This window comes from Scleropages formosus, chromosome 5 (genome assembly GCF_900964775.1).
Source record: "Scleropages formosus chromosome 5, fSclFor1.1, whole genome shotgun sequence".
Lineage (NCBI taxonomy): Eukaryota > Metazoa > Chordata > Actinopteri > Osteoglossiformes > Osteoglossidae > Scleropages > Scleropages formosus.
This window is the reverse complement of record NC_041810.1, coordinates 19,690,079-19,715,761: the sequence shown is the minus strand read 5'-3', so window position 1 is coordinate 19,715,761 and position 25,683 is coordinate 19,690,079. Positions and strand designations below refer to the sequence as shown.

Below are 25,683 nucleotides of genomic sequence, written 5' to 3'. Positions count from 1 at the left end.
ATTGCCCTTTACCATTTAGTTAGAGTCACTTTGTCTCTGAGTTATTACGAGAATGTTCATAGTGCTGCAGTGTGGGGGAAAAAAAAAAAAAAGACTTGATCAATTTGAACCCCATTCCTGCCGTTGTTGAATGGGCCTTGAGCAATGGGTTTACCATGAGCTGCTCAAGCCCAAGTACCCTGCTATGTAAATGGGTAAACAGTGAGACATTATTTTACGGTAAAAGCATCAGCTGAAAGGCCAATGAATGATATATACATTCATCTTTGCCAGCTGGTAGCACTGCAGTTACAGCTGTCACAATTCAACCAAAGGACAAAAGTTCAAATTCCTGATCATGTTGTGGTACCTCGTTCAAGGTATTAATCCTGAATTGCTCCAGTAAAAATTACTCAGCTGTGTACATGGATAAGTAGTTGTAAGTAGCTTAATACAAAAACCTGACAGTATTTGTTTTACTAGTCTCTGTGATTAATGCTTCATTTTACTGGAACAGCACCTTTGCTGAAAAATATATATTATTGACAAGGTATGTAGATATACATTATTATGCATTAGTTAAACCTGTACGTTAGAACTGCTGGGGTTGAGATTATTAATGAGATGAATCGGAGTTAAGCGAGTAACAGACACGTGAGCAATTTTTAGTCTGATATACTCGAGTTACTCGATTTGTGGACTTGTACTTAGTGGTGAACTTGTGCATGTAACTTCCACCACCACATCTTTTGGCTACGGAGGCTACGCCAATGGTGGGAACTGTCACACGGAGGATACTGAGGTCATTGTGGGGCGGACAGAGCACTGCATGGGGGTGGATGACAGCGGAGCAGCACCCTGACCCTCAACTGCACAGAGAACACAAGTCACCCTGCCATCATTATGGTAGCTTCACAGCTTGAATTATAACATAATGATGCTGCATAAAAGCAGTTATCAGTGCTCAGTGGAACTGCAACAGTGGCTGATAAGATAAAAAATAATCTGTGCCTAAAAATACACCCAAAGGTTTTAAACCATCAATGGCATGCCTAATATGACACTGCAGGGAACCCTCACATCAACGTGCCGTTGCTGAAAAACTCAGATATGTGGTATTATTATTGTAAATATAAACCCCCAAAAGAAATCACAGCTACAGCATAAATGATGTGAGATCCAGGTTGTTTAAGTCTCGTCAGAGTCAAACCTGAAAGTACAAACTAAAGGTAGTAGGAGATTTTGGACCAAGGAATGGCAAAGTATAAGTTTATACCCCCACCCTTTCCATGTGTGTGCAGGGGCAGCACAATGAGCAGGATTTTTTGCACAGAGCCCTCCTTCCTATGCACGGCACACATCTGTGACTGCGGTGTATTCATGGCCCCTGCATCCGCTTCAAGACAGGGGTTGTGGAGAGTTCACATTGACCCCCAGAGAGCTTCCCAGTCCCCCAAGCCGACAGCCTTGTCTCCAAACCTCTTTCGATGGCAACAAAGAGCCTTTATTGTGTGTGGCGATAAGTGAAACTATAGCTGGTGCTTCCCAGGAAAGTCTTCCTGAGATTGGAAAGGAGAATGGCAGAAAGACAAAGCTGGATAAGACCACAATTGTCCAAAAGATCCATATGTCCTGCAAGTTTCCACAACTAAATGCGGAGTCGATTCTTTCCTGAAGTTGCTCTTCAGTAGACTTTGCACCGACAAAGAAAACCGCCAGCTGACCCAGCTGCTGCTTTCTAAAGACTAACCCCTGCCTCCTCAAGTTAATCTTTCTAGTATTTTAAAGGTTGGTGGAGAAGTCAGTGGTATGACCCCTTGCAAGGAATGTAAAGTTTAAGGTGAAACAAAAACTTGGAGTTCTAGGGTTAAAGAATCAGTAGATCAATGCCTTCACTGTCAGTAGGGATGAATGGAGGAGGAGGATCACAGTTAGGGCAAACCAGAAGTGAGCTACACAAACAATAATCATCAGTCATTACCGGATGGCCGCATAGCAACTTATGGTCCATTACAAACAAAATTGTCCATATGTTGCAAGAAATACCAAAACTTCAAATGAATAGACATCCCCAGAAGACCATAAATACTGACTCAGTTCATCTGAAAACTGCTGCATCCTTGAAGCAGAGCGGAGGCAGGACTGTGACATTGAGCTTAACTTTGACATTAAGACCGAAAGTTATCTCAAAGTACCATCACTTGCACAGCACCATCATCTGCATCACAGCACTGGAGCAGAATGCTGTGAACCATAATATGTCGCTGTCGGAACGCACACCATGTCCCTGTCAAGCCTCATGTCTAGGGACTGATTTCAAGAAATATGATTAGCTCTTGGTGGAGGGCAAGCATGAGTCCAAGATGCTGCCCTTTTGCCGTCATCCTTGCCAAGCTCTCCATTATTGGGATTGCTTTTGTTAAACTGCTAACGGAAGAATGGATTGGGTAAGGACACTGGGATATGGCAGAACAGCAAGGAGAGAAACGGACACATCGTTCCACAAATGCCTGCTTTGCAACTCAGGTTGTTTCTGCTGTTCACAGCACTGTCCTTAAACTCTGCACTGGAGACGCTGTGACTTAGCTCACATTCTTATCCAGGACATTCATGTAATACATAGTATTTTCACTGAAAACTGTGGAGAGTGGCAAAATAATACTAGCTATAATATCAACCAATAGATGACACCTGGACCCAGAAACACATCTCTGTATGAAGGGTACCTGCTTGAAAATAAAATTCTATTTCCAACACCACCTTCATTAAAATGACACGGGTTTCATCAACGGTCAGGACCCGCATGACACGCAGTGCATGTACAAAGAATTTAATAAGCTTTAATCTAGTAAGAAAACTGAACGACGGCAAATCTTGCAGATTAAGATGATGAATAACTGCAGTTATAAGGAATATTACACAGACAATTCTAAGGTCACTCCCCATACTGATTATTGGGGATGTTTCAATGGAAAAGCCTCCACATATTGGGAAAAACAGAGGACACGAAAGCGCTCGTCCCAACTTGTTTTCCTGCCTTTTTTTAAGCCCATGAAAGGATACTGGTTCTGGAAGAATGCTGGTACCAGCAGGGAAGTCAACAAGGCAAATGCTAGACTCCTTCCCAATAGAAAGCTGCTGAGACAGTACTCCCCCATGCCCTTCCTCTAATTAAAGACTCCTAGCAGCTGTAATGCTGGGAAAGACTGTCTACATTCCAGCACTCAATTAGGCTTGTTTCCTTTCATTTCAGATACAGAAGAAAAAGACATTTGCAGCTCTGTGATGTGTAACTGTAGGCAAAAACACACAGTCTTAAAGATCACCACTGACGGTAATGGTACAGGCTAAGAAATATACCACATTTAGAAACATTCGCAGTCGAGTGAGAACAAAGTGAAGTAACTTTCTGCAGCTCATGGCTAAAAAAACGATGACTGCTAAATCACAAACCAACGGTTTCACCGGCGCTGCAAAGTAACTGGCACATTCGACCACACGGTTTAATGTGTTGATATGGGAATAGAATTCTCCATCATTTACACCTTCTACGGCAAAAAACTATGACTCTGAAGAGACTGGAAATTCTGTGCCCACATATGCAGCTTGGACCCCTTGTGTTTACTCCACCTATACGACATACGTGTGGAAATGACCTGCGTCACTTTGAACTCTTGGCCTTGAAAGAAGCAACGCAGTGCACGGTGCAGCAGGTGGCATAGTAGTTAGTCCTGTGGCCTTCAATTGAAAAAAAATCCTACCTCCTACTGTAGTATCCAAAAGATTAGTAGTTACCCTAAAAATGTCGAGTAAAAATTACCCAGCTGCATAAACAGGTGAATAACTGCAGACAGCTTAACACTGCAAATTACTTTATAGAAAAGTATCAGCAAAATGAATAAAGGGTTTGAATCCTGCTGTAATAATTAGAACCTAGCTGTATGAATGGGTAAATCGCTGTAAATTCCTTTGGGACAACTACCAGGTAAAGACATAAATACAATATAAATGAAGGGTCTACCATCGCAAAACATCTGTTTACAAGCGCACACATAACAAAACCCTAACCCTTTTGACTTCCTTCACATTTCACCTTGAGATCCTGCTCTATGACCAACACCATCAATTTGACTCCAGACTCCACCCCAAATTCTTGCTTTTCCAGCCATGCTGTCCACTTCACCACCAGGATGACCTTGGCTCCCTACTCAGTGACAAACCCTAGGGAAGAACAGAATGTGAAGTCAGACAACCTCACCCCAAAGCACTTTGTCTCTCATTTCCCTTTCACTGTGTTCACTTCTTTCTTTCCTCCCTCATGCTTGCCAAACCCCCCAATAAGCAATATTAATCTTTACATTTCAAACAATTTGCATTTGAACTCACAGGGGAAATTTAATTGGGATTTGCAGCAGCTCTAGACAAAGTTCCCTCCCCTGTCCTTCTCTTGCCAATAAAAGACTTCAATTAGAGCTTAAGGTGGTGGCTGCAAGGGGGGGGAGGAAAAAGAAAAAAAAAAAAAAAAAAAAAGGCAGCTTTTTTGTTTTCTGGAAAGAGTCTTGCTGCACACTTTGAGCTTTGGCTATGATCACTGCCTTCCAGTTCTTTGAGATCTGTGCTCCAGATCCAAGCCCACCCTTCATTGTGGACTTCATGATGGGCCCCTCTTCCGGCCTTCTCTAGTCCAGACCTCCCAGTGGACTAAACCAAGAGCAGCTGGTTAAATTAAACCCGCAAAACTTCAATCGTTGGCTAATGAAAGAATGTGCTGTCAATGCAGCCCCGTCTACAGATCAGCAGCTTCACACCCTGGCAGTGCAGCTGTCAGAAGAGATAGCAGGAGATACTGCAGCTGTAACAGAAAGTGGGGTGGGATGCAGGATTCCTTGGCTGTCCCGCGGATTGACGCTGCGTTAACATTGTCATGGCAATATCGGCTCTGGAACACGTTTGAATCGCGGAGTCTCAGTGGTACGAGTAGAAACTTCACTACTCTATAGAACTGTGAATCAATTTAACTTGTCTAAGAACTCTTCTTGGGGCAATTTGTCTGATTATATGATGAGGACAGAGAGCAGTGAAAGTTCCAGTTAAGACACATATAGATACCTGTACGAAATGTGACACGATCTGCAACTCACTCAAATAAATGGACTAACTTTTGGTTTCAAGGAGGAATGATTTTTTTACATGTAAAAAAAAAAAAAAAAAGAAGACTTCAGCATCACTGTTTTCTGAAGCACAGGACACATTCCACAACTTATCCACTGAGTAGTAAATCATCCTAACCATTTACAGTGATGCTTTTTCAACCAATCATAACACCAAATTTCATACACCTGCAGGAAATACGAAATCTTCAGAAATCCCTAGAAATTCTTTACTGAAAACTTTGCAACTCTACCAGCCAGTAAGGTAAAACCTGTCACTGAATTTTCCTGAAAGTCCTCACTTCCAGTTGTACAATAAATTCCTTTAAAACTATGGAAAGGCAACTGAAACTGAGAATATGTTACAGTTTGGCATGATGTCCATGTTCAGTATGTAAGTCTAGATTCTAACTAAGAATACTAACCAGGAGAAAACGCAATAAAAAAAATTAACTACAGAGAGTGACCCTCCAACCCCTGAATTTGTGTCCTCCCCGTCAGAAAGTAAAATACAGCACAATAAATTAATAATATATCCCTGAGAAAAAGGCAGAGTTAAAACAGGGTGGGTAGTAACAACCCACTGCGGCTCCTCACTAAGGACACCCAGATGGGGCTTCCTACCTTGCAAGCTCTCGCCGATTAGACCTGAAGCAGTACATGTTGGCGACGACTATCTAAATGGAGCCCACGATGCTGAAGGGTGTATTGGGACTTATAGGCCATTTGGGCCTGAGATACTTGACTAGGATTCCCTCTGCTTCAGCTCCCATTCAGAACATTTCTTTCTGGTCATTCTAAAAAACAGGACACAATACAAGCAAAATATATATATATACACACATATACATACATACATACATACATATATATATATAATTATATATACACACACACACACACACACACACACACACACACACACACACACACACACACACACACACACACAGTATATTACTTTAACAAAAACCGGATGTCCGAGCGAGACATGTCAACGCTGTGTATGGCAGTGAAGTATAAATATCAGAGATATTTGGAAGAGTATTCTGAAAATTCTGATCATATCTTTACATGCTTGCAGGCATCTGTTCAGATTAAATTTATTTTTTATACAGCTTCCTTCCCAACATATTGTCTGAAAGCATTTAAGATAATGCAAAAAAACAAGTGTAACAGGCAGCAAACAGCATTAGTAAAAATAACGATGCATTATTCAACTCAATTTATCTTTAAAGAGTGCTATTCTCAGCACAGTGACACAGAGCACTGAACAAGGTTGATGGAAATGATCCAAAATGACCACTATAACCGATACAGATAGCAGGGTAAGCCTGCTGGGCACAGAGGAGAGGAAAAAAAAAAAACTCCCAATTTACAAAGAAAAGGAGAAAAATAAACCTCTGGAGGCCCCAGTACCGGAAGCCCACCCCTCCAGGGAATTGTACTGTGGTGACAATGTGAAATTATGGATCATTAGTGCCGCTTCAGAAGGAAAACCTTCAGGGGTCCAAGTCCATATGGCTGCCCAGCCCTCCTGGGCACGAAAACCTTACAGAAGTACGAAAAAAGTACCGCGTGGAAACTCGGCTCTGCTGATTTCCTCGTGAGCGCCGCAGGCAGTTACCAGTCCTGCAGGGTACAGAAATATGATGAGGAGCTGAAGGATGAGCAGAAGGTGGAACAACCCAACCTTGCCATCCAGCCATGCAGGTTGAAAGAAGCCCTCCCTACAGTAGGCATCCACCCACTGAAAAACAACCTGGAGATTTTTATTTATTATTATGTGAGCACAAACATTAGGGTTTATATTTCCTCCGGGTTGTGTTTGAAGAATTTGAGATGCATGTACAGCAGGTTTCCGAAAAACATATCACCGAAGCTAAAAACTGTGGATCAAAGTGAATCACCCTACTGACAGAAAAAAATTGCAATACCCATATTTTCAAGTGTTAGTTCTGCATGTTCTATGACTTGTTTTTTTAATAAAACCATCTCGGTACAAAAAGCCAAATTTAATTCATGGGAGTTCAATGAAGGCATTAATTTGTTTAATGAAGCACTCAAGTAGAACAAAAATTTTCATACTCTGTCTCTCCTTTTCCTTCCCTATGAGCAACACTTGAAACCCTGCCCTAACATAAGTTTCTTGCTCTCACTAATATTCTTGCATTGACTTATTATAGTTTGTATTCATATATTCATATGAATATTTTGTCTAGACTGCAGTTTGAATACAGCAAGTTTCTATAATATTTTCTCTACTTTTGTTACTATTCATGCAAGTTACTTCAATTGCTATAATAGCAAGTAACAAATTTAAGACTTTGCGATACCATTCTGAACCACATTAAAAAAAAAATAAAAAAAAAAACCAACAACAACAACAACAACAACAACAAATGATGTGTAGTAATATTAGAGCAGTTTCCAAAGGCAACCCTGAATGAGTCCAGTCTGACTCAGTTCCCATATTGGAGTAGACCCAGCTGCCGTGGTGTTCCCCATAAAGAAGAGCAGCGTAAATTTGTCCCTGAAGGTTGGCCGAGCCTCCATGAGCCGCCCGTGACCCCCCGGTGAGTCATCACCCTGGACCGTGGGAGGAATGTTGATACAGGGCATAAAATCCCTTGGCTTCGCCTGGAGAAAACAGGCTTCGTGTTCTGACAGCTTTGTTTATCCCCTCCCTCAACTTGGTCAGAAAGTCTCCAAACTGAAGTCCTGCCAAATGACCTGTTGGCTTTTCTCATGAACATGAGCAAATCAGCACATATTTAAAACTTTCATTAGCTCTAGAACCCTGATGTTACAGCTCACAAGGGATGACAATGACTAAACCAAAAAGACAAAACAGGAGCAACAGTGTTACACTCGTGGAAAGCAAAAGCCCCCAGATGATCCTTCCTTTGGCAAACAAGTAACACTGTGTAAATATACCTCATTGGGATCAAAGCTTAACTGAAGCACTGCGGTTCGATTTTAGGCACTGCCCAGCTGTAAAAATGCGCAGGAAGTAATCCCAGGCCACCGCGCTCACCAACTGGCTCATATTCCATTTTATTCTCTTAGCTGACCCCTTTTTCCAAAGTGCCTCACAACGGTAGCTATTTACGATTATTTACCCATTGTTACAGCTGGGTAACTTTTACTATATCAGCTAAGGGAAAGTACCTCACTCAAGCGAACTGAAGAAGGAGGCAGGAATCAAACCCGGGACACAAGTCCGCAGACAGAACTCTAAACACTACGTGACCTTTGACAGGTGCAAGAGATGAGCTGCCCTTCCTTGTTATTCACTGGTACAGCTATAATCAAGTGGGTGTCCACAGGAACATGTCTGAAAATGGGCAAATAGTGCTCTCTTAACCCTAACCTTCACCCAATCCCTGTCCCTAACCCTAACTCTTACTCTAACTCCACTCCTGACCCAAACCCCCAACTATGACCCTAACAGTTACCTTTACCCTAAATGCGCAGATTGGATTCTGAAGCTCAGGAGTGCGTGCAACTGAAAAAGGTGTGTGGTATAAAGTTTGCATGGGAGGTGTGTTTACTCAAGTGTAACGCTCTCCTGACAACAGAGGACAGCTGTCAGTAATTAAGAGTTACGAGGGAAGCTATTTTTAGCTCTCTGTAAAGTGTTTGGGCATTTACAGTCAAGACCACACCACCGTCGTGGGACATATTTTGCTATGTGCTTTTAAGGACAGACATCAAAGGCCACCTCACACTGATGACTAAGTGCTCACCACACTGACCTTGTCCCTCATCGCTACCTGGAGGCAAAAAGACATTTTATCTGTGTCTCTGTCCTCCTCCACAGAGCTGAGGAGAATGCAGATCTGATCAGCTGTGAGGTTTTCATCGCAAGTTATTTTAAGCCCCCCCACGCCCGTGATCCCAGTGGGTGTGACGTGCCGCTGGCAATGCGGACAGAAGGCTGACAGTATCGCTTCTGCGAAGCCTCATCCGAGGTGCCCCTCGCACCCACGTGGCTTCGCTGCAGGGAGCTTCCCAGCTCAGACTAGAGCAGTAAACACCTGCAGCCTTTCTGGAGTCTCCCGTCACACTAGGGTGTGTGCACACGCCCACAGGAGCCGTGCTGCTGTTCTCCAAACTGCCGTAACAATAACAACTGATTCTTGAGCCACGGTGTAACATAAGTGTGTATCGTTCATCCGCCTGCCCCATGACATCCATACTAAGCTGCTGTTTAATATTATTTGCACACAGGGCCAGTTCTATCACCTAAACAATGGCCAAAATTTAGGGGTGATAAATTTTGCTAGAAAAATAAAATAAATTGCAATCTTTAAAAAAATGCATGAAACTCCTTACTTAATCGTAAAGAAACTGATTTATTAGAAAACTGAAGATCTGTCTCCTTCTATAATATTTAAACACCATATGATGCATCGGCACCCTGTGTATTTGAAATGGTTCACTTCGTTTTCTGTGAAACAAACTGTTGCTCTATGCATTAAATAGTACATATTTCTCACTTTAACGAACTTCAGGGTTGGAAATAAGTCTAGTTTTTTATCCATTTTGCATAACTTTGCATATACTGTATAACATTCATATTACATTTACATAGCAGACACTTTTCTCCAAAGGGACTTCCGATCAGCCCACACACCTTATTGACCAAGGTGACTTACACTGCTAGATACACTACTTACAATGGGTCACTCATCCATACATCAGTGGAACACACACACTCTGTCACTCACACACTATGGGGAACCTAAACAGCATGTCTTTGGACTGTGGGAGGAAACCCACACAGACAAGAGGAGAACATGCAAACTCGACACAGACTGAGTGGGGATCAAACCTACGTCTTCTTGCACCACCCAGATGCTGTGAGACAGCAGCGCTACTCACTGTGCCACCGTGCTGCACATTACATTTAGCTGGTATTTTTCTCCAAAGCAACTTACAATCTTAAGGTTATGGTAATTACAAGTTTACAATTATTTACCCATTTATACAGCTGGGTAATTTTACTGGGGCAATTTAGGGTAAGTACCTTGCTCAAGGGTAATACAGCCAGAGATGGGGAATCGAACCTGTGACCTTTGGACCCAAAGGGAGCAAGTCTAACTATGCTCTAGATACTATACTACCCACCACCCCATGGGGGGAGAAATCCCGTTTCCAATATAATCTACATATGTGTAATCATAAATAATTCCATGAAAAAGAATAAATTCAAAACTTTTTTTGCATTCTTCTTGATCCGTACGAAGGGGGCGTGGTGGCGCAATGGGCTTGGCCGGGTCCTGCTCTCTGGGGGGAGCTGGGGTGCCTTGTGGCGGACTGGCGTCCCGTCCTGGGTGTGTCCCCTCCCCCTCCAGCCTTGCGCCCTGCACTGCTAGGTTAGGCTCTGCAGAGTTCGCCATGACCTCGTCTCGGACAAGCGGTTTCAAAAAGTGGATGTGTGATCTACATGCGTGAATATCTTAAAAAAAAAAAATAGAAACAGGAAATGCTCTTTCGTGGGAGGACTTTTATTAAATCAGAAACAGAAGTCCAAGCGGTGCTGGACCGAGTCTCACCACAAGGTGCCAAACACGCAGGCATCTGCATAGCTTTAAAGCATGTTGCTCCTGGAAGAGGGAGCTCAATGAAAGCAAGCGCAGGAGAGAGATGTCCCTGCATTCAGAACAAGTTGTTCTGCGTGTTCTCAAAACACAGACATTTGTATTTCCCTGCTGGGTGGCCGGCGAATCTGCGCAGAAACACAGAGAAGAGCTCCGACTGTCAGTCCTCCTTAGATGTGTCACAGTACAAACTTTTACATTAAGCTGACACTTTGCTCCAAAGCAATTTACTGTGGTAATATAGCTACAGTTAGGTACCCATTTATATAGCAGGGTAATTTTGACTACACTCAAGAGTGCTACAGCAGTACACAAAATTCAAAGATGTGACCTACAGCTCCAAAGGTTGCAGCTGTACCCACTATGCTTTTGTAGCTGGTGAGCTGAGTTTGTCTTTAGTCACCAGCTCGAGGGGCGATGAAATACACCACGTTCACCCCAATAAAAATCTCCAAACACACCAGCATTCCTGCCTCTGGTCACACACTCTGAGGCAAAGGCTGTGGAATTGAGTAAATGACTGTAATACGGGTAATGTGATGTCACGACATTAATCACCTGTGAGTCCTTGACAAGGCTTAGATGTGTGCGTTGCGTATCATTTCCTGTTCTTGTCCGATAACCAAGCCACAGACCTGCTCTGGGGACAGCTAAAGTTGGGACCAGGTCCAGTTGGAGGCTTTTCCTGGACCCCCCCTTCCTAACTGATACTGGATCCAAACAGTTGAGGACGTGAAACAGAGCATGAGGTGCTTTTGCTTTTTATTACATTTATTACATAACCCATGAGGCCCGGCGGTGTGAACAACATTTCTAATAAGAAAAAACAAACAGCGACGTGAGAACTGCAATTAAATTAAATATTTTTGCGGCTGACTTCATACAGGTGTAAATGATTTTCTTTACAGGTTTGCTTTTCACATTTCCATTTTTGCAGGTTCTCTTAATGCATGCAGAGCAGCAGGTCTTGGTGCCAAGGTGAACGGAGCAACAGTGCAGCACATGCCTGGAGAGGCAAACTGCAGCCACCTCTTGGGGCTGCTGCTTCCACCCCACCCTCCTGTTCCCCACTCCCAGCAGAGACACACGGTGCCAGAGGAGTGCTATTATTAGACCCTCTGCAAGCTTAGCATAGTAAAAAGACCATGGGGCGCTCCCACTGAATATTGGCTATGGAGCATCACTCGGCTGTTGAGGGTCAAAGGGTCTCAATCATCGCTGAGAAGAGCCCACATGGTCCTGACTGCTGTGGTCCTCAGCTCCCGCGTGCACAATCCGGTCCTGTCGACAGAATTCTCTCTCCACCCCCCGTGTCAAGGGCTCACAACAGAGAGATGAACAGCAGATACTTCATCCTGCTCGCGGCGCTCCACAATGTACCTCCTGGCGACAGGCCAAATCCCCATGGTTACCGCAGGCAGCAACCGCTTCTTTCTGCCGCTTGTTAAGAGTGACGTCCTGCTCTGTTTGCAGGCGCCATGGAGGAGAAGAAAGGGGGGCGGGTGCTAGACAGCAGTGGTATGGTAGCATGTGCAAACAGCTTTCCTGCTCTCAGGTGCAGTGCTTGTCATTAAAATTCAGAGTGAGTACCGCAGTACACCAGCAGAGGGCCTGCTGGTTAAAGAGCTGGAGTTGTGACCAAATGATTGCAAGTTCAAGCAAACAAGTAAGGTGCACCTGTTGTACCTTTTAACTTTTAATCAAAAATGGCATTATGAATACATATGTAGCTGTATAAATGCACGACAAGTTGTTTAAGAACAAAACGGTCAAAGCTAGTGGAGTTGCCTGAATTGACTTAAAAAGCCTCTTCAGTGAAGGTCATGAAAGAGTGGTTAGTGCCTTTACTGTGTGGTTTTCAGAACAAGTGAATCCAAAGCCGGTTTTTGAATTTAGCCAACACAGGAAATTAATTAGGGATGCCCAAATATTCCAGAAATATTTTTAAAAATTTATAAATTAAAAAAATAAAAAATTGTACTGTTGGGAAAATAAAACTTTAATAAAAAAAGTTTAATTAGAAAACTGGAGATCTGCCGCCTTATAATAATGTAAGCATAGTACGATGCGTTGGTGGCCAGAGCCCAAAATATTGCAACTTTGTAGGTGACATTTTCTATGAAACAAACTGTCACATTTTTTATCTATTTGTTCCCTTAAAATTCAGTCAAATACATGCAACTGCCAGTCTGTTTTCAACAGCTAAAGTATAAATTTATGTTCTGTGCATATATAATATTCATATTTGCATTATGAATTATGAAAAACTTACATTCAATTTTATTTCCCTTTATTTGATCTGTGTGTGTCTATATCTGAAATAAAATTTGTCACATGTATGTACTGTATGAGTGCCAATATTTACTTAGAATAGTGAAAGAGATAGAAGAGTAAATGGTGCTGGAACAATTCTTGCCCAGGGGCACCAAAAACCCAGCGCCAACCTGCCTGAACCCTGGACACACTGGAGGCCCAGTTGTTTCCAAACAGAAAAATTTGTTCTGGCCTGATCTGCACTCAGACACTGGAACCAAAGAGCTACAAGATGTTCAGAGTCAAGTAAAGAAACTAGGGGGTTGGTTGGGGGGTTTTGTCTTTCTTCCCAAATTCTAAAACATACCCTAATGTAGCCATATGCCCCCCTCCTAATAATCACACTCTACATTATAGAGCTATATGAACACATTGTAAGTCAGAAAACAGGGCAGCACAGACTTCGGGGAGGTTAGGAAAAAGAAAAAAAAAAAAAAAAAAAAACCAAACATTAAAATCCAGGCCCTAAAAAGCAGACTGAGGGGAGAAGCACCCCTGCACTCTCACAAAAGTTGAAAGGATAAAAGCATAACATAAAATGCCATAAGCTGTCACATGTGAAGGCATTCTTCTAAAAAAATGCAATGATTTCATAAAAGGCACAGCAGGTGGTGCAATAGTTAGAGCCTCATCCTTCCAATCAAAGGACCCAGGTTTGCTCGTACACCACCTCCAGGCATAATACTCTTGAGCAAGGTACTTTGCCTGAACTAACAGTAAAAATTACCCGGCATAAATGAATAAATTGGTGCAAGTTGCTTTGGAGAAAAGCGTCAGCTGAAAGAAAAACAAAAAATGGAAAAAACTATGTGGATGAGGGCGATGATTGTGCAGGGGATGTACATAGAGCTTTATGGAGCACCTGGTGCCATCGAGGTGTGACCACACCTGGAAGACCAGCAGAAACGAAAGGAGTAAAAACGGTGAAAGGGATCGAGGGCCACAGGAACGAAAGAGGTCTGAGAGCAGGACGTGCGCAGGACTATTTCAGGTGCCTTCTTCAAAAATCACTGAGGAGGGCTTCTCAGTTCGGGGTTTAAAGACAAAATCTGCTCAAAATAATATCTAAAATATATTAGAAACATTTTAAATGATAGCCTTAAAGCTGTCACACCATATAACTGGGTGATTACAAATACAACTGACCTCAACAACTATTATTTTGAAGCATGCATCATGATTCTCATTGCCTTAATTAAATTTATTCTAGCATTATTACACTTGTAGTTGAAATAAATGTTCTAATTCAATCATGAATATAATATTCTGTTCAATATTCTCCATGATGATCACGTGGAAGAAGAATGCAACTCACCGAGGCTCGTCGGACACAGGTGAAAAGAATAAATATTCTTTTACATGATGTAGTGAAATAAATCTGACGTGATCTGTGATCTCAAAACAAATTTTTTCACACATTTAGGAACCGTCACGTCAGACTTAAGAGAACACCGCGATATCTGTTTCTCTAGTATTATTAGCTCAATTGAATTGTTGTTGGGTAGTAGAAATCACTGATATTGTTGCATTGTACTATAGGAATGGCTCGTCAGACAGGTGAAGGAGGTGAAACAACACATATTAAAAATAAAAAAAAAAAAAAAAAACACTAAAAGAGCACAGCAGGCGCGTGGCAAAACTCTGAGGCGATTTCCTTCAGTGGTCTCCACAAGCGCGCGCCGCGCAAAGAGCCGCGCGAGACTCGGCGAGTTGCGACGCTCCGCCGTTGGTTCCGTTCGTTCGCGGGAAGTTTCCACTCACCCTTCACCTGACTCTCGTACTCGGCCACGATTTCTTTGTCCTTCCTGAACTTGGCGCCGCTCGACATGCTGCTCATCTTCGCCGGGGACTTGTTGCAGTGCGCGCGATGTTAGCCGCTGCGCGAGAACATCCCAGGGGCGCGCCCGTCCGTCACGTCGGGCGCACGAGGAGGAGCGCAGCCTGGGCGCGAGACCGCGGAGAGGTGCTGATGCTGCCGCGCATCTGCGTTCTCGCAGCGGCGCCGCGCGTGATCGGGCGACTGACAGCGCGGATCGCGGCGCTCAAAGCGGTCCGCGGCTAGAGGCTCCCGCGAGGCGGGCTATCGGAGGCGAGCGGCTGCTGGAGGCGGTACTGTCGGCGGGCATGTCCGGCGTAACACTCCGCCAGCGCGCGCGTTACCGTTTCGCGCGCTCCGGGCGCGTGGACACCAGCGTGGAGGAGAGAGCACGCGCGGTCGCGGTTATGTATATGTGTGCGTGTGCGTGCGATCTGCTGCGTGAGACCGACTCGGGATGGGCGGGGCGGCCAGCTCACGGCGGAAACGCGCACAACGCGGACGAGCGCTCGCGTGCACGGCGAGCTGGGAGGTGACACAGCGATGAGTAATAATGCTTCACGTTTTTAACATATCCTGTGTATGACCGTTTCTTACGAGAATCTCCTGAAAATATCTTCTTCAGGCCATGAAGGTGGCTGTGTAGAAAGTGTCCGCCCCCCCCCCCACGGGCTCGCGCTTGTAGAGCGTGAAGGCAGAAGCGACAGGTTATCAATACATGATCCGCATCAAAACGGACAGGAAGGATGAAAAAAGTTGCAACATTTGGTCTTATTGTATTGCTGGAGTTATACCACACTTCAGTTTTTTGCGGTTTTATCGCTTTTACTTTTTAATATGGGTTATTTCATTTTTTTTCCCTTGGCCCTGGTTGTCAATATAACTACAGCGGATGTTGTAACAATTCTTGAATGGACAAAAAAAAATAAATAATTTGACCTTTCATTCGCCACCTTTTTGGACAGCGCAGTTGTTCACACCCCCTGTAGAAGGTAAAAAAAAAAGAAACAAAAAAACAGCACCCCACCCTCACAACTGAAGTACAAAGCACAGTAAAACACTATAAAAACAGAACCCCTTTGTCTTTCCTATGTTTTATTGTTTTAAAACAAACATTAAAGCACAAGGCGTTTAATCAGGCTTTTTTGACACCAACACAAAACTCTCAGAGGGCCAAAGTAAAGCCACACTTCTACAAATTAATTACAATAATGACAAACATAAAACACAGTTACTGCGAGAAGATCCCAGATTTCTCCAGTCCTCCTCCTGACAACAACTTAAGAACAACTTAGCTGATTGGAATAAACATAATTGATTAGGAAGGGTGCACTTTTCACGTGACTTCCGCATGTTGACATTTTAAGTAGCATAGATAATGAAGTAAGACCCGTTACGCGCTCTCACATAAGGTTCGATTATGGAGATAAGAGGCAAATAGGAAATGTGATGTTACTTTTCTCAGGTTTGGATTGAAAGGTCCAACAACGAGTACCTGCAAACGCGCCGTTATTTATAGCGCAGACGTGCGCAGCTGCTGCCCCCTAGTGGTGACGTGCTGTACAACAGCGGCTGGCGCAGGCGAAACGTGCGAAGGCGCCACTCTTTCACCATCATTTCACATGGTTTCAGAACAGAAATATTTTGATATTCCAAAATGTGCCTCTTTTCTCCATATACCTGTTTTCAAAAAACTTCTACTTTGTTTTCAGCAGAAGAGCATAACCTGTCTTCTTCTCCCCAGCCAGTAGATGGCAGCAAACTGCACCAAATGAGGAAAGAATAGACGTTGCTGTTCCTAAAATAGAGACAGTATTTTTGATTTCAAGAATTATAACTGTTTTAATTTCAGTTAAATATTTTTAATAAAAACGTAAAATTAAAAGTCTTAAAGTGTTTTGTTACAGCTGTAAAGATTTGTACAGTCCGTAACTTTGTAACTAAACTGAGGGACAGACATATGAAGTTTATTAATAGGCTGTGGTGATAATAAAGACCCTTTAAAGTGACTGAAAAGAAGCTGAAAAATACTCCGTATACTTTAGTGATGAACTGGTCAGCACTCGGTATTGAATGGATGGTCATCTAGATGTATTTCAATTTTGATCAATTTTAGCATAGTCTGAGATTAAAGATTGCATCCAATCCAGGGTTCACCCTGATTTATGCCTAAGTTCGAGGACAGGCCCCAGATCACTGTTTGTTCGGAGTAGTTATTGATGATGGACAGATTTATTGATTGAAGAGTATTTTTAGTATTTACAGTTTTATCTGCATATATATTTTTTTAACCATACCAATGAGTAAATTGACATATCTATATTCCACAGCTTTTATTGACTTACACTTACTGTTAAAAGTGACTCTAGAATTAAAAACAAATCAAGTTACAGACAGACTTCTGGACCAAATTATGTCTAAGTTGAGGAGACAGTGTAAACTTTTTGACAACCTATAGCTCCCTCTGTTAAATGTCAAAAGATGTAAACAAACTTCTGGAGCAAAATCACGTTTATTCTACAGTGCAATGTTTAGTTTAATTACTCAATCTCCTAATTACATTATTTCATTTTCACCTGGCATCAAAAGCCTGAAATACTTTAAAGATTTTATTTACATCAAAGTACACATTTACAGCACACATTTCACAATTTTCTGAGGAAAAAAAGTACAGTATCCAAGATCATTAGTGTTATGGCCACTGAAACGATGGCAAACACAAATTATACGAAAATCACTATTTTTGTCAGTCACACTACACAGTAGCTAAAGGGCAGACCCCTTTAAAACACTGAGATACAAATCAGCCAAAACATTAAAACCACTGACAGGTAAAGTGAATAACGTTAATTATCTCGTTACAAAGGCACCTGTCAAGGGGTGGGATATAGTAGGCAGCAAGTGATCAGTCAGTTCTTGAATTTGATGTGTTGAAAGGAGGAAAAATGGGCAAAGTATAAGAATCTGAGTGACTTTGACAAGGGCCAAGTTGCGATGGCTAGACGACTGGGTCGGAGCATCTCCAAAACAGCAGGTCTTGTGGGGTGTTCCCGGTATGCAGTGGTTAGTACCTACCAAAAGTGGTCCAAGGAAGGACAACCCGTGAACCAGCAACAGGGTCATGGGCACCCAAGGGCTCACTGATGTCTGTGGGGAGCAAAGGCTAGCCTGTCTGGTCTGATCTCATAGAAGAGCTACTGTAGCACAAATTACCAAAAACCTTAATGCTAGCCATGATAGAAAGGTGTCAGAACACACAGCTCATCGAACATTCTGCGTATGGGGCCGTGTAGCCGCAGACCAGATAGAATGCCCACGTTGACCCCCGTCCACCGCCAAAAGTGCCTACAATGGGCACGTGAGCATCAGAACTGGATCATGGAGCAATGGAAGAAGGTGGTCTCGTCTGATGAATCACGTTTTCTTGTAGATCGTGCGGACGGCCGTTTAACTGGGGAAGGGATGGTAGCAGGATACGCTATGGGAAGAAGACAAGCCGGTGGAGGCACCGTGATGCTCTGGCCAATGTTCTGCTGGGAAACCTTGGGTCCTGACATTCATGTGGATGTTACTTTGACACGTACCACCTACCTAAAGATTGTTGCAGACCACGTACACCCCTTCATGGCAACGCTATTATTCCCTGATGGCTGTGGCCCCATCACACTGCAAAATTGTTTAAAAGTTGAAGGTGTTAGTTGGCCTCCAAATTCCCCAGATCTCAATCCAATCGAGCATCTGGGGGATGTGCTGGAAACACAAGTCTAATCCATTGAGGCCCCACCTCACAACTTACAGGACTTAAAAGATTTCCTGCTGACGCCTTCGTGCCAGATACCACAGGACACCTTCGGAGGTCTTGTGGAGTCCATGCCTCAACACGTCAGAGCTGTTTTGGTGGCATGAGGGGGACCAACCCAGTATTAGGCAGGTGGCTTTTAATGTGTCGGCTGATCGGTATACACCACAACGGTTCATAGTGTTCAATAGTGTTTTCCCATGTTTTACATTTGTGTGAAAGGTGATAAGCGAGAACACAGGAGTGCCAGACTGTGTTCCAGGTGTAAACACTAACAGGAATAACGGAGAAACGAAACGGTGATGAGAATCGGAATATAACCACTATCCATGTTTTTGAATTTCCTGTACGCCTACGACACAGCTGCTCTTCCTCCGTACCCGGGTGGTGCTCATGCGAGCCACCGCTCAGCCCTGTGTGAAGAAGGCCTCCTCCAGGACCTGGGTGAAGTGCTCCTTCATCCACCGATGGAAGTCTGCGTACCAGGTGAGCAGCTGGCGCCGCCTCTCCGCCTTCTCTGCCGTCGTCCTGCGCATCTCGCTCTCCAGCAGGCCAGGCAGCTCACGCCAGTCGCGGAGGAAGATGAAAGGCGCCCCCCTGGCTTTGAGCAGCCGCAGCGGGGCACCAGACTCGGACCCACAGCTGCCCGGCGTGGTCACGTCCTCCACCACAGGGACGGAGCCATAGGAACAGGCCTCGTAGATGCGGTAACTTTCCGTGTTGACCCCCACCGGGCACAGCGTGAGGTCGCTTTGCGCAAGAGCCGTACGGTACCGCCGCATGCTCTCTACCGACTCCAGAGGGAGCCACCTGGCGAGAGAGGGATGTGTACAGAGCACATAGATTCACGCGCAGCTACACTGACTCATACTCGGCAACACCTGACGTTACGCTTACGACTAGGCTAACAATCTCACATTTGTTATTTTAGCAATTCAGGCTCTAACATTGTCATTTTTTTCCTTATTACTTCATTTATTTGGCTGATGCTTTTCTCCAATGCTATTTATAGTGATTTACTCTTTTACAGTTGGGCCATTTTACTGTATCAATTCATAGTAAGTACCTTGTTCACGGGTACAACAGCAGGAGAGGAATTCGAACCTGGATCCCTTGAGTGCAGCTTGATGGCTCTAATCGCTACACTAGCTGCCACTATTATCATTATTATTCTCATTATTAATAGCACTACTATTATGTTGCACATTATTTATATATTAAATTATAGCTGATATTTCTTTGTTATATTTATATTTCATTTTCCTCTTTCAATTGGTTGTTAAATTCAGATCTCAACAAGAGGCCAAAAAAACATCATCCCAGCACTTATTTATCCTGCTCTGCTTGGCTAGCTAAGCTTAGCTTTTTTGTACCACCTACATACCTAGATATTTAGGCTCTGTACATAATTGCAGAGTCTCTCTTGGGACTCATAAGTGTTCCTTCATATGACAAATTATTATTGTCCTTTACCAATAATAATATGAACATATAAACACCGGGTGGCACGGTAGCACAACGACTAGCACTGCTGTCCCACAGTCCCTGGGTAGTGCAAGAGGACGTGGGTTCGATCTCCGCTCAGTCTGTATGGAGTTTGCATGTTCTTCCCGTGTCTGTGTGGGTTTCCTCTGGGTGCTGTGGTTTCCTCCCAAAGTCCAAAGACATGCTGTTCAGGTTCACCCATAGTGTGTAAGTGACAGAGAGAGTGTGTTCCACTGATGTATGGATGAGTGACCCATTGCAAGTAGTGTATCTAGCAGTGTAAGTCACCACAGAGTTCATTGGAAGTTGCTTTGGAGAAAAGCATCTGCTAAATAAATAAAACCATCATGTTCACTGGTACTTGTTTAATTTAAATTAAAAAAAACAAGAACAATAGCACTCTACATACTTGTCCCTTGGTGCGATGAGACACTCCTTCTCCCATACCGGCTTGAGAATCCCCATCATGATCTCTCGGGAGGAGTTCTTGTACACTGTTCCCATGAAGTTACACAGGTAAGGCCTCTCTGCGCTCTCCATCTGGCTGTCGGGGATGACCAGCGGGAAATCCCTGTATCTGCAGGATAAAGGAAAAGCCCTCATTTTCTTTTATCATAACCAATATTATAATCACAGCCTTCAACATTTTCAAAATTGATGGACAGCCTCAATTATTTAACGGAGCAAAAATTACAATACTTAACCATGGATTATATTTTTTTTCTACAGCAGAATTCCTGGAATTTAAGAACCGGACAACTGGAGTAACTTACGTGGCTACACCGAGCGGCCACTGGAAGATGTCGCGACCGTTAACCCAAGGGCTGTCGTACACGAGGAAGAGCCGGTCCACGAAGCCGCCGTAGCTACGCAGATAGGGCTGGAACCAGTCATTGACGCAGCGCTCGCTGCCCAGCAACACCACGGCGACATGCAGTAGCGAGCCAGAATGCACCAGCGCCTCCACGTGCTGCAGCCATCGGGTGGCATAGGAGACCTTCTGTTCCTCGCGACCGTTCAGGACCAGCACCACGCTGTCTGTTTCTAGAGGCACGTGACCCTGGACCACAGCTGGACCCGTGTAGAAACTGCAGAGGAACAGGAGTCCAAGTCAGGAGTCTGGGAATTGCAGTCACTTGAACTCCATGTTGTAAAGTCTGGAAACTGCGCTTATCTTGAGCAAAAGCCCTGTTTCGTGTAGCTTTGGAGAATTTATTAAAAAATCGTCACTGTAAGCTCTTTACATAAAGCATCTGAAACTATTTTACAGGCACAAAACAGCTTGCCATGCTTTTGGATTTTTGTGAACACTGCCTTCTGGTTTTGTCTTTTACGTTTAATTTTACTCATCCATGGCCAAGAAGACACTAAAAATATAGCAGTAATATAAGTCTCAGGCTGTATTTTTTCTATTGTTCCAGTTAAACACAGGACATCAACAAAACTATCTTAAACCTCATTGTGTACTTTATTACTGCAGCACCTGAAGCTGAGAAGTGCTGTCCTGGTAGCTGTGAAGGAACCAATGGACCATTGATGCAAATATTAGAATAACTGTTGCCTTTGTACAGCACAACACTGATAAGAACAGATACCTTGACATCTGCTTCCAGCTGTCTGCAAAGCCAGCAAGAGCTCACTACCACATAACATAAAAATGAAAAGTGAGGCCCTCAATTAGTTGTCAGCAAAAAGTATCTGTTTATTCGTTAGCAGATTGAGGCACAACCTCTCTGTATTGCTTATAGCAGAGATGACAGTTTTTCCACAAAAATGAAAAAAAGCCACCAAAACAGATCCATCAGAAAACATGCGCGCACAAATGATGCAAAACCTTAATAATGTAATAACAGTAGTAGTAATACAGACACCTACCTGAATGTGATATTTCCAGACACCACCTCCCCCTCTCTCCACTGCGCAGTCCTGTCCAGGGGATTCAGTGGCCCCTCTAAAATATGTTCCCAGAGGTACAGCCCTGCACATGAGGAACATGTTCACTGGAGCTTGTTCAGACAGATCAGTCAGATCAATACGTGGTCTAAGCTACGCATGTCAGTCATCATCTGGTTAACCAGACAGCTGGGGGGAAAACAATAAATCAGCCAATTGGCACAGTGTTTTTTGTTATTACTCTACTACCAAATTAACTTATGTACCTCAGTCATTTCAGTACTTATGCTAGAAATACGAAAACAAATGACCAAACAGAAATCCAACAGCTTGGACTGATTAAAAGAACATATATTCACACAGGCATCAGTTAACTAATATATTAACACTGTCTCTACACAGGCTGCAAGAACCAGATATGTTCCACTTACACTTGGGTTGCAGGAAAGAAATTAAGCAAAATAGAAAAGTGGCCCTGGGAGCCGGTATGTATATACTCTCAAGCCAGCAAAATGGCAGGAGTTACATGATGTCTATGCTCTATTCGACTATGAAATACAACCTACTGACAGAGGAAATCACAGTGAAGCAGAGAGCAGAAGAGTCTATACCAGTTCAAACTGGACCATGTAGGGAGACCTGTTGGTCTGCAACTCACCGATGGCGGCTTTGCCCCAAATCTGAACCCTGTGCCTCTTCAGCCGTTCCCTGGCAACACGTTCCTGGTACACCTGGAATGCCCCCCTTCGCCTCTGTAAGTCCGCAAGCTCCTGCTTCTCCTCTTCCTCCCATGGGTCCCACTCTTCCTCATCCTCCTCCTCCCTGGGGAGGACGGGGCTCCTGCGCTCCGCTGCCCGTGCACTGTCTACAGGGCATGGTACGAACACAGCGAGTGAAACAGAGCCATTTGTTCTCATCAGTTCACAATCATTCAGTCATCACACTACGAGGGTGGTTTACAGTCACCATGTCTCACACACATTTACATTAATTCATTTATGTGATGCTTTTCTCAGAAACAGCAGAATGATGAATTGAAAATACATCCACAGATATAGATCAAGAACAGAAGGTCAAAAGGTTGCACTGTTTTACAGGTACGATCATGTAGAACCATCTAGTAAGTTCCAGATGGGTGTCCAACATTCAGAATTAATCACAATTGTCAACACAGATCAAATGTCAGTGTTACTGGACGTTTTACTCTGTGTCCCTCCTTGCGTCTTTTGGTTTTCTTTTTTTTTTTTTTTTAAAGTTCTCTGCAGAAACAAAAGCATGTATTTCCATGTCCTTATTATCACGGCACAACAAAAACTTTCTTTTCTGACCTGATCTCTCACACTCACTCACACACACACATACTGTGCTTCACTTTCTACCTGCACTGAGCCTGCATTGTGTGTGTCGATGCCATGAGCCATGTTGTGGGAACAGGCACAATGTGTGGCCATGGCAGTGGGGTCTGTTGGCCAAATGCAAAACTCATTTCCTGCTTCAGGCTCTAATTTAAATTTACTTTTACATTTATTCATTTAGCTGATGCGTTTCTCCAAAGCGATTTTATACTGTTAATCTATTTACAATTACTCATTTATACAGCTGAGTCATTTTACTGGACCAATAATATCATGGGTATGTTAGTACCTGGACTGGATACAAGTCAAAGGATTGCGGCCCGACTAAGCTAAACTAAAATTACTAACTAGTAAGCACTCTTTAAATCATAAGCAGAACAGAGATTTTGCGTTTGAAGGAGCAGCTGGATGAAGAGAGAAAATGGTTTTCTTACCCACTTTCTTCACCACCCTGTGGACTCTGGAAATAACTTTTGCATTAAAGAAGACGTTATACGCTGCGTAAAACGAAAACACGAGATACACAAAAACAATACAGTAGCAAATTTTTCTGCAGTTGACTTTCATATTTTTTTCATTTCAGGTTATCATTCTGGTTTTGTCCAGTTATCCCGTACAGGTTGGCTCTTGACGACAGGTAAAGATGTTGTTACCAGTGAACTTGCAGTTCCGGGTCCCGGTCGCAGAATGATGACGTAAACATCAGACTTTGCCGCTTCCATGCATCGGGTACACGCATGCAGAGCGTATGAAATGTAACTGTTAGAAATATATGATTTGTCCGGAATGTGGTTGTAAACCTTCACAGAGAAGTAAAAAGGAAAGTGAAAAAAAGAGGCGATTAAAGTTGCATGCATATTTTTTCATCATGTGTATGTATTGTTGTTTTGATCATCAAACATTAAATTGATGTTGAATTAAAATCCCATTGAAATATAAAAATAGTATATTACACATTATGAAAGAATAATTTATTATTACATACTTTTTGTTTAGTATAATCGTAATTTGTAAATGTTGATTTTCTCTGTTTTCGTAATTTGTTTCCATATGTATTCGTTATTATTCGGATTACTACTACTGCACTTTCTTGTTATGTGTCACGTCTGTTATTTGTGTGAATTTCCCTGTAGGGATTAATAAAATATGAGCTCTGTCCTGTCCTATCTGTTCAGTATACACGTTTTAAATGTGTCACCTAAAATTAATTATAAATGTAACGACCCGAGTTAATGTGAGTTTGAACGGGAAAGGTGTTTATTAAAGTTTTAGGGAATTTAAGTAGGAAGAAACCCTGGGGGCGCTAAGCAGGCTGGGAAATCTGGCTCGAGGCGCAGGTCCCTGAAGAAAAGGTGTCCTCGACCCGAGAGCATCGTTTCCCTGTGTGCCGGTGCTCTGATAAACATTCGTAATGAACACTGCCTGTGCATTTTTCTTCAACCAACCCCATTTGAACCCAGGGTGCTGCACGCCACATAAAACCTACATTAAAGGCACTTTTTTATGCCTGACAACGCAAACACACACACACACACACACACACACATTTTCTGAACCGCTTGTCCCATATGGGGTCGCGGGGAACCGGAGCCTACCCGGCAACACAGGGCGTAAGGCCGGACAACGCAAACATATTATATGATATATAACGAAGTATTTTTTTTCTAATTCATTCAGAGCGCATGCGCAATGTAGGTTCACAGTGGTCCAGAGTCTACGTCGCAGACTCGGGGTGTGAGACGCAGTGCGCAGCGCAGCACACTGAAAAGTGACTTTTTAACAACTTGGCTCCACACTCTTTATTATATTATATTATATTATATTATATTATATTATAAAAGACACGTTCAGTCTTTCTGCAAAGCACGTGGATGCTGTGCTATTAGAGGTGTTGCGTACAGTTACGAAAATGTGTGTATTAACCAATGAATGCTGGAGGATCTTCATTTGATCGCGAGATTAATATTAATTATCAGTGCTTGTGTTATGCTTTCAATGTGTGCAATTTAATACTTAAGATGTATACATAGTTTTGTAAAACTTTATTATTATTTTTACTTTCTCTTAATCATAGGGCAGTTAATTAAATTATATTTATTGTTACGTTTCTATATATGGGTATATTTCAAAACTTAAAATAAAAGCAATGTTGATTCTATGAAGTAGTTATTTTTACCGTTTTACTTTCATTTAATCATTAGACAGTTAATTACATTTAATTTATTATTAGATTTCTACATGTTGGTATATTCAAAAAAAATAAAATAAAAGTAATATTGATAGTACA

General features: G+C 43.0%; 2 protein-coding genes across 5 annotated transcripts in view; both read right to left on the bottom strand.

Annotated features, from left to right (window-relative positions):
• The window catches only part of srgap1a (SLIT-ROBO Rho GTPase activating protein 1a), a 75,429-nt gene extending 60,000 nt beyond the window's left edge, over positions 1 to 15,429 (bottom strand). For 2 of the 4 annotated variants that reach the window (XM_029251970.1, XM_029251971.1), the window contains exon 1: positions 14,810 to 15,428. In XM_029251970.1, coding sequence (XP_029107803.1) covers positions 14,810 to 14,885 — 76 coding nt within the window. In that variant the 5' untranslated portion in view covers positions 14,886 to 15,428. Of the gene's footprint in view, positions 1 to 14,809 lie in introns of all 4 variants that reach the window. The other 2 variants (XM_029251969.1, XM_029251972.1) reach the window with 2 other exon arrangements.
• Positions 15,430 to 18,432: 3,003 nt separating this feature from the next.
• On the bottom strand, positions 18,433 to 24,062 carry rxylt1 (ribitol xylosyltransferase 1). The gene is made up of 6 exons (XM_018754995.2): positions 23,831 to 24,062; positions 22,700 to 22,906; positions 22,024 to 22,126; positions 20,922 to 21,236; positions 20,558 to 20,725; positions 18,433 to 19,473 (listed from the first exon to the last, which is right to left on the bottom strand). The coding sequence occupies exons 1-6, from the start codon at positions 23,961 to 23,963 to the stop codon at positions 19,071 to 19,073; spliced, it is 1,329 nt and encodes a 442-aa protein (XP_018610511.1). The 5' UTR covers positions 23,964 to 24,062; the 3' UTR covers positions 18,433 to 19,070.
• Positions 24,063 to 25,683: the final 1,621 nt, after the last annotated feature.

Excerpts from the sequence above, each read along its gene's own strand:
- rxylt1 (XM_018754995.2), bottom strand. The coding sequence starts at position 23,963 with ATGAAAGTCAACTGCAGAAAAATTTGCTACTGTATTGTTTTTGTGTAT. Across the intron at positions 22,127-22,699 it reads TTGGGGCAAAGCCGCCATCG|GGCTGTACCTCTGGGAACAT; the intron begins GTGAGTTGCAGA and ends CCTCATGTGCAG. Across the intron at positions 21,237-22,023 it reads TCTGGAAATATCACATTCAG|TTTCTACACGGGTCCAGCTG; the intron begins GTAGGTGTCTGT and ends GTTCCTCTGCAG.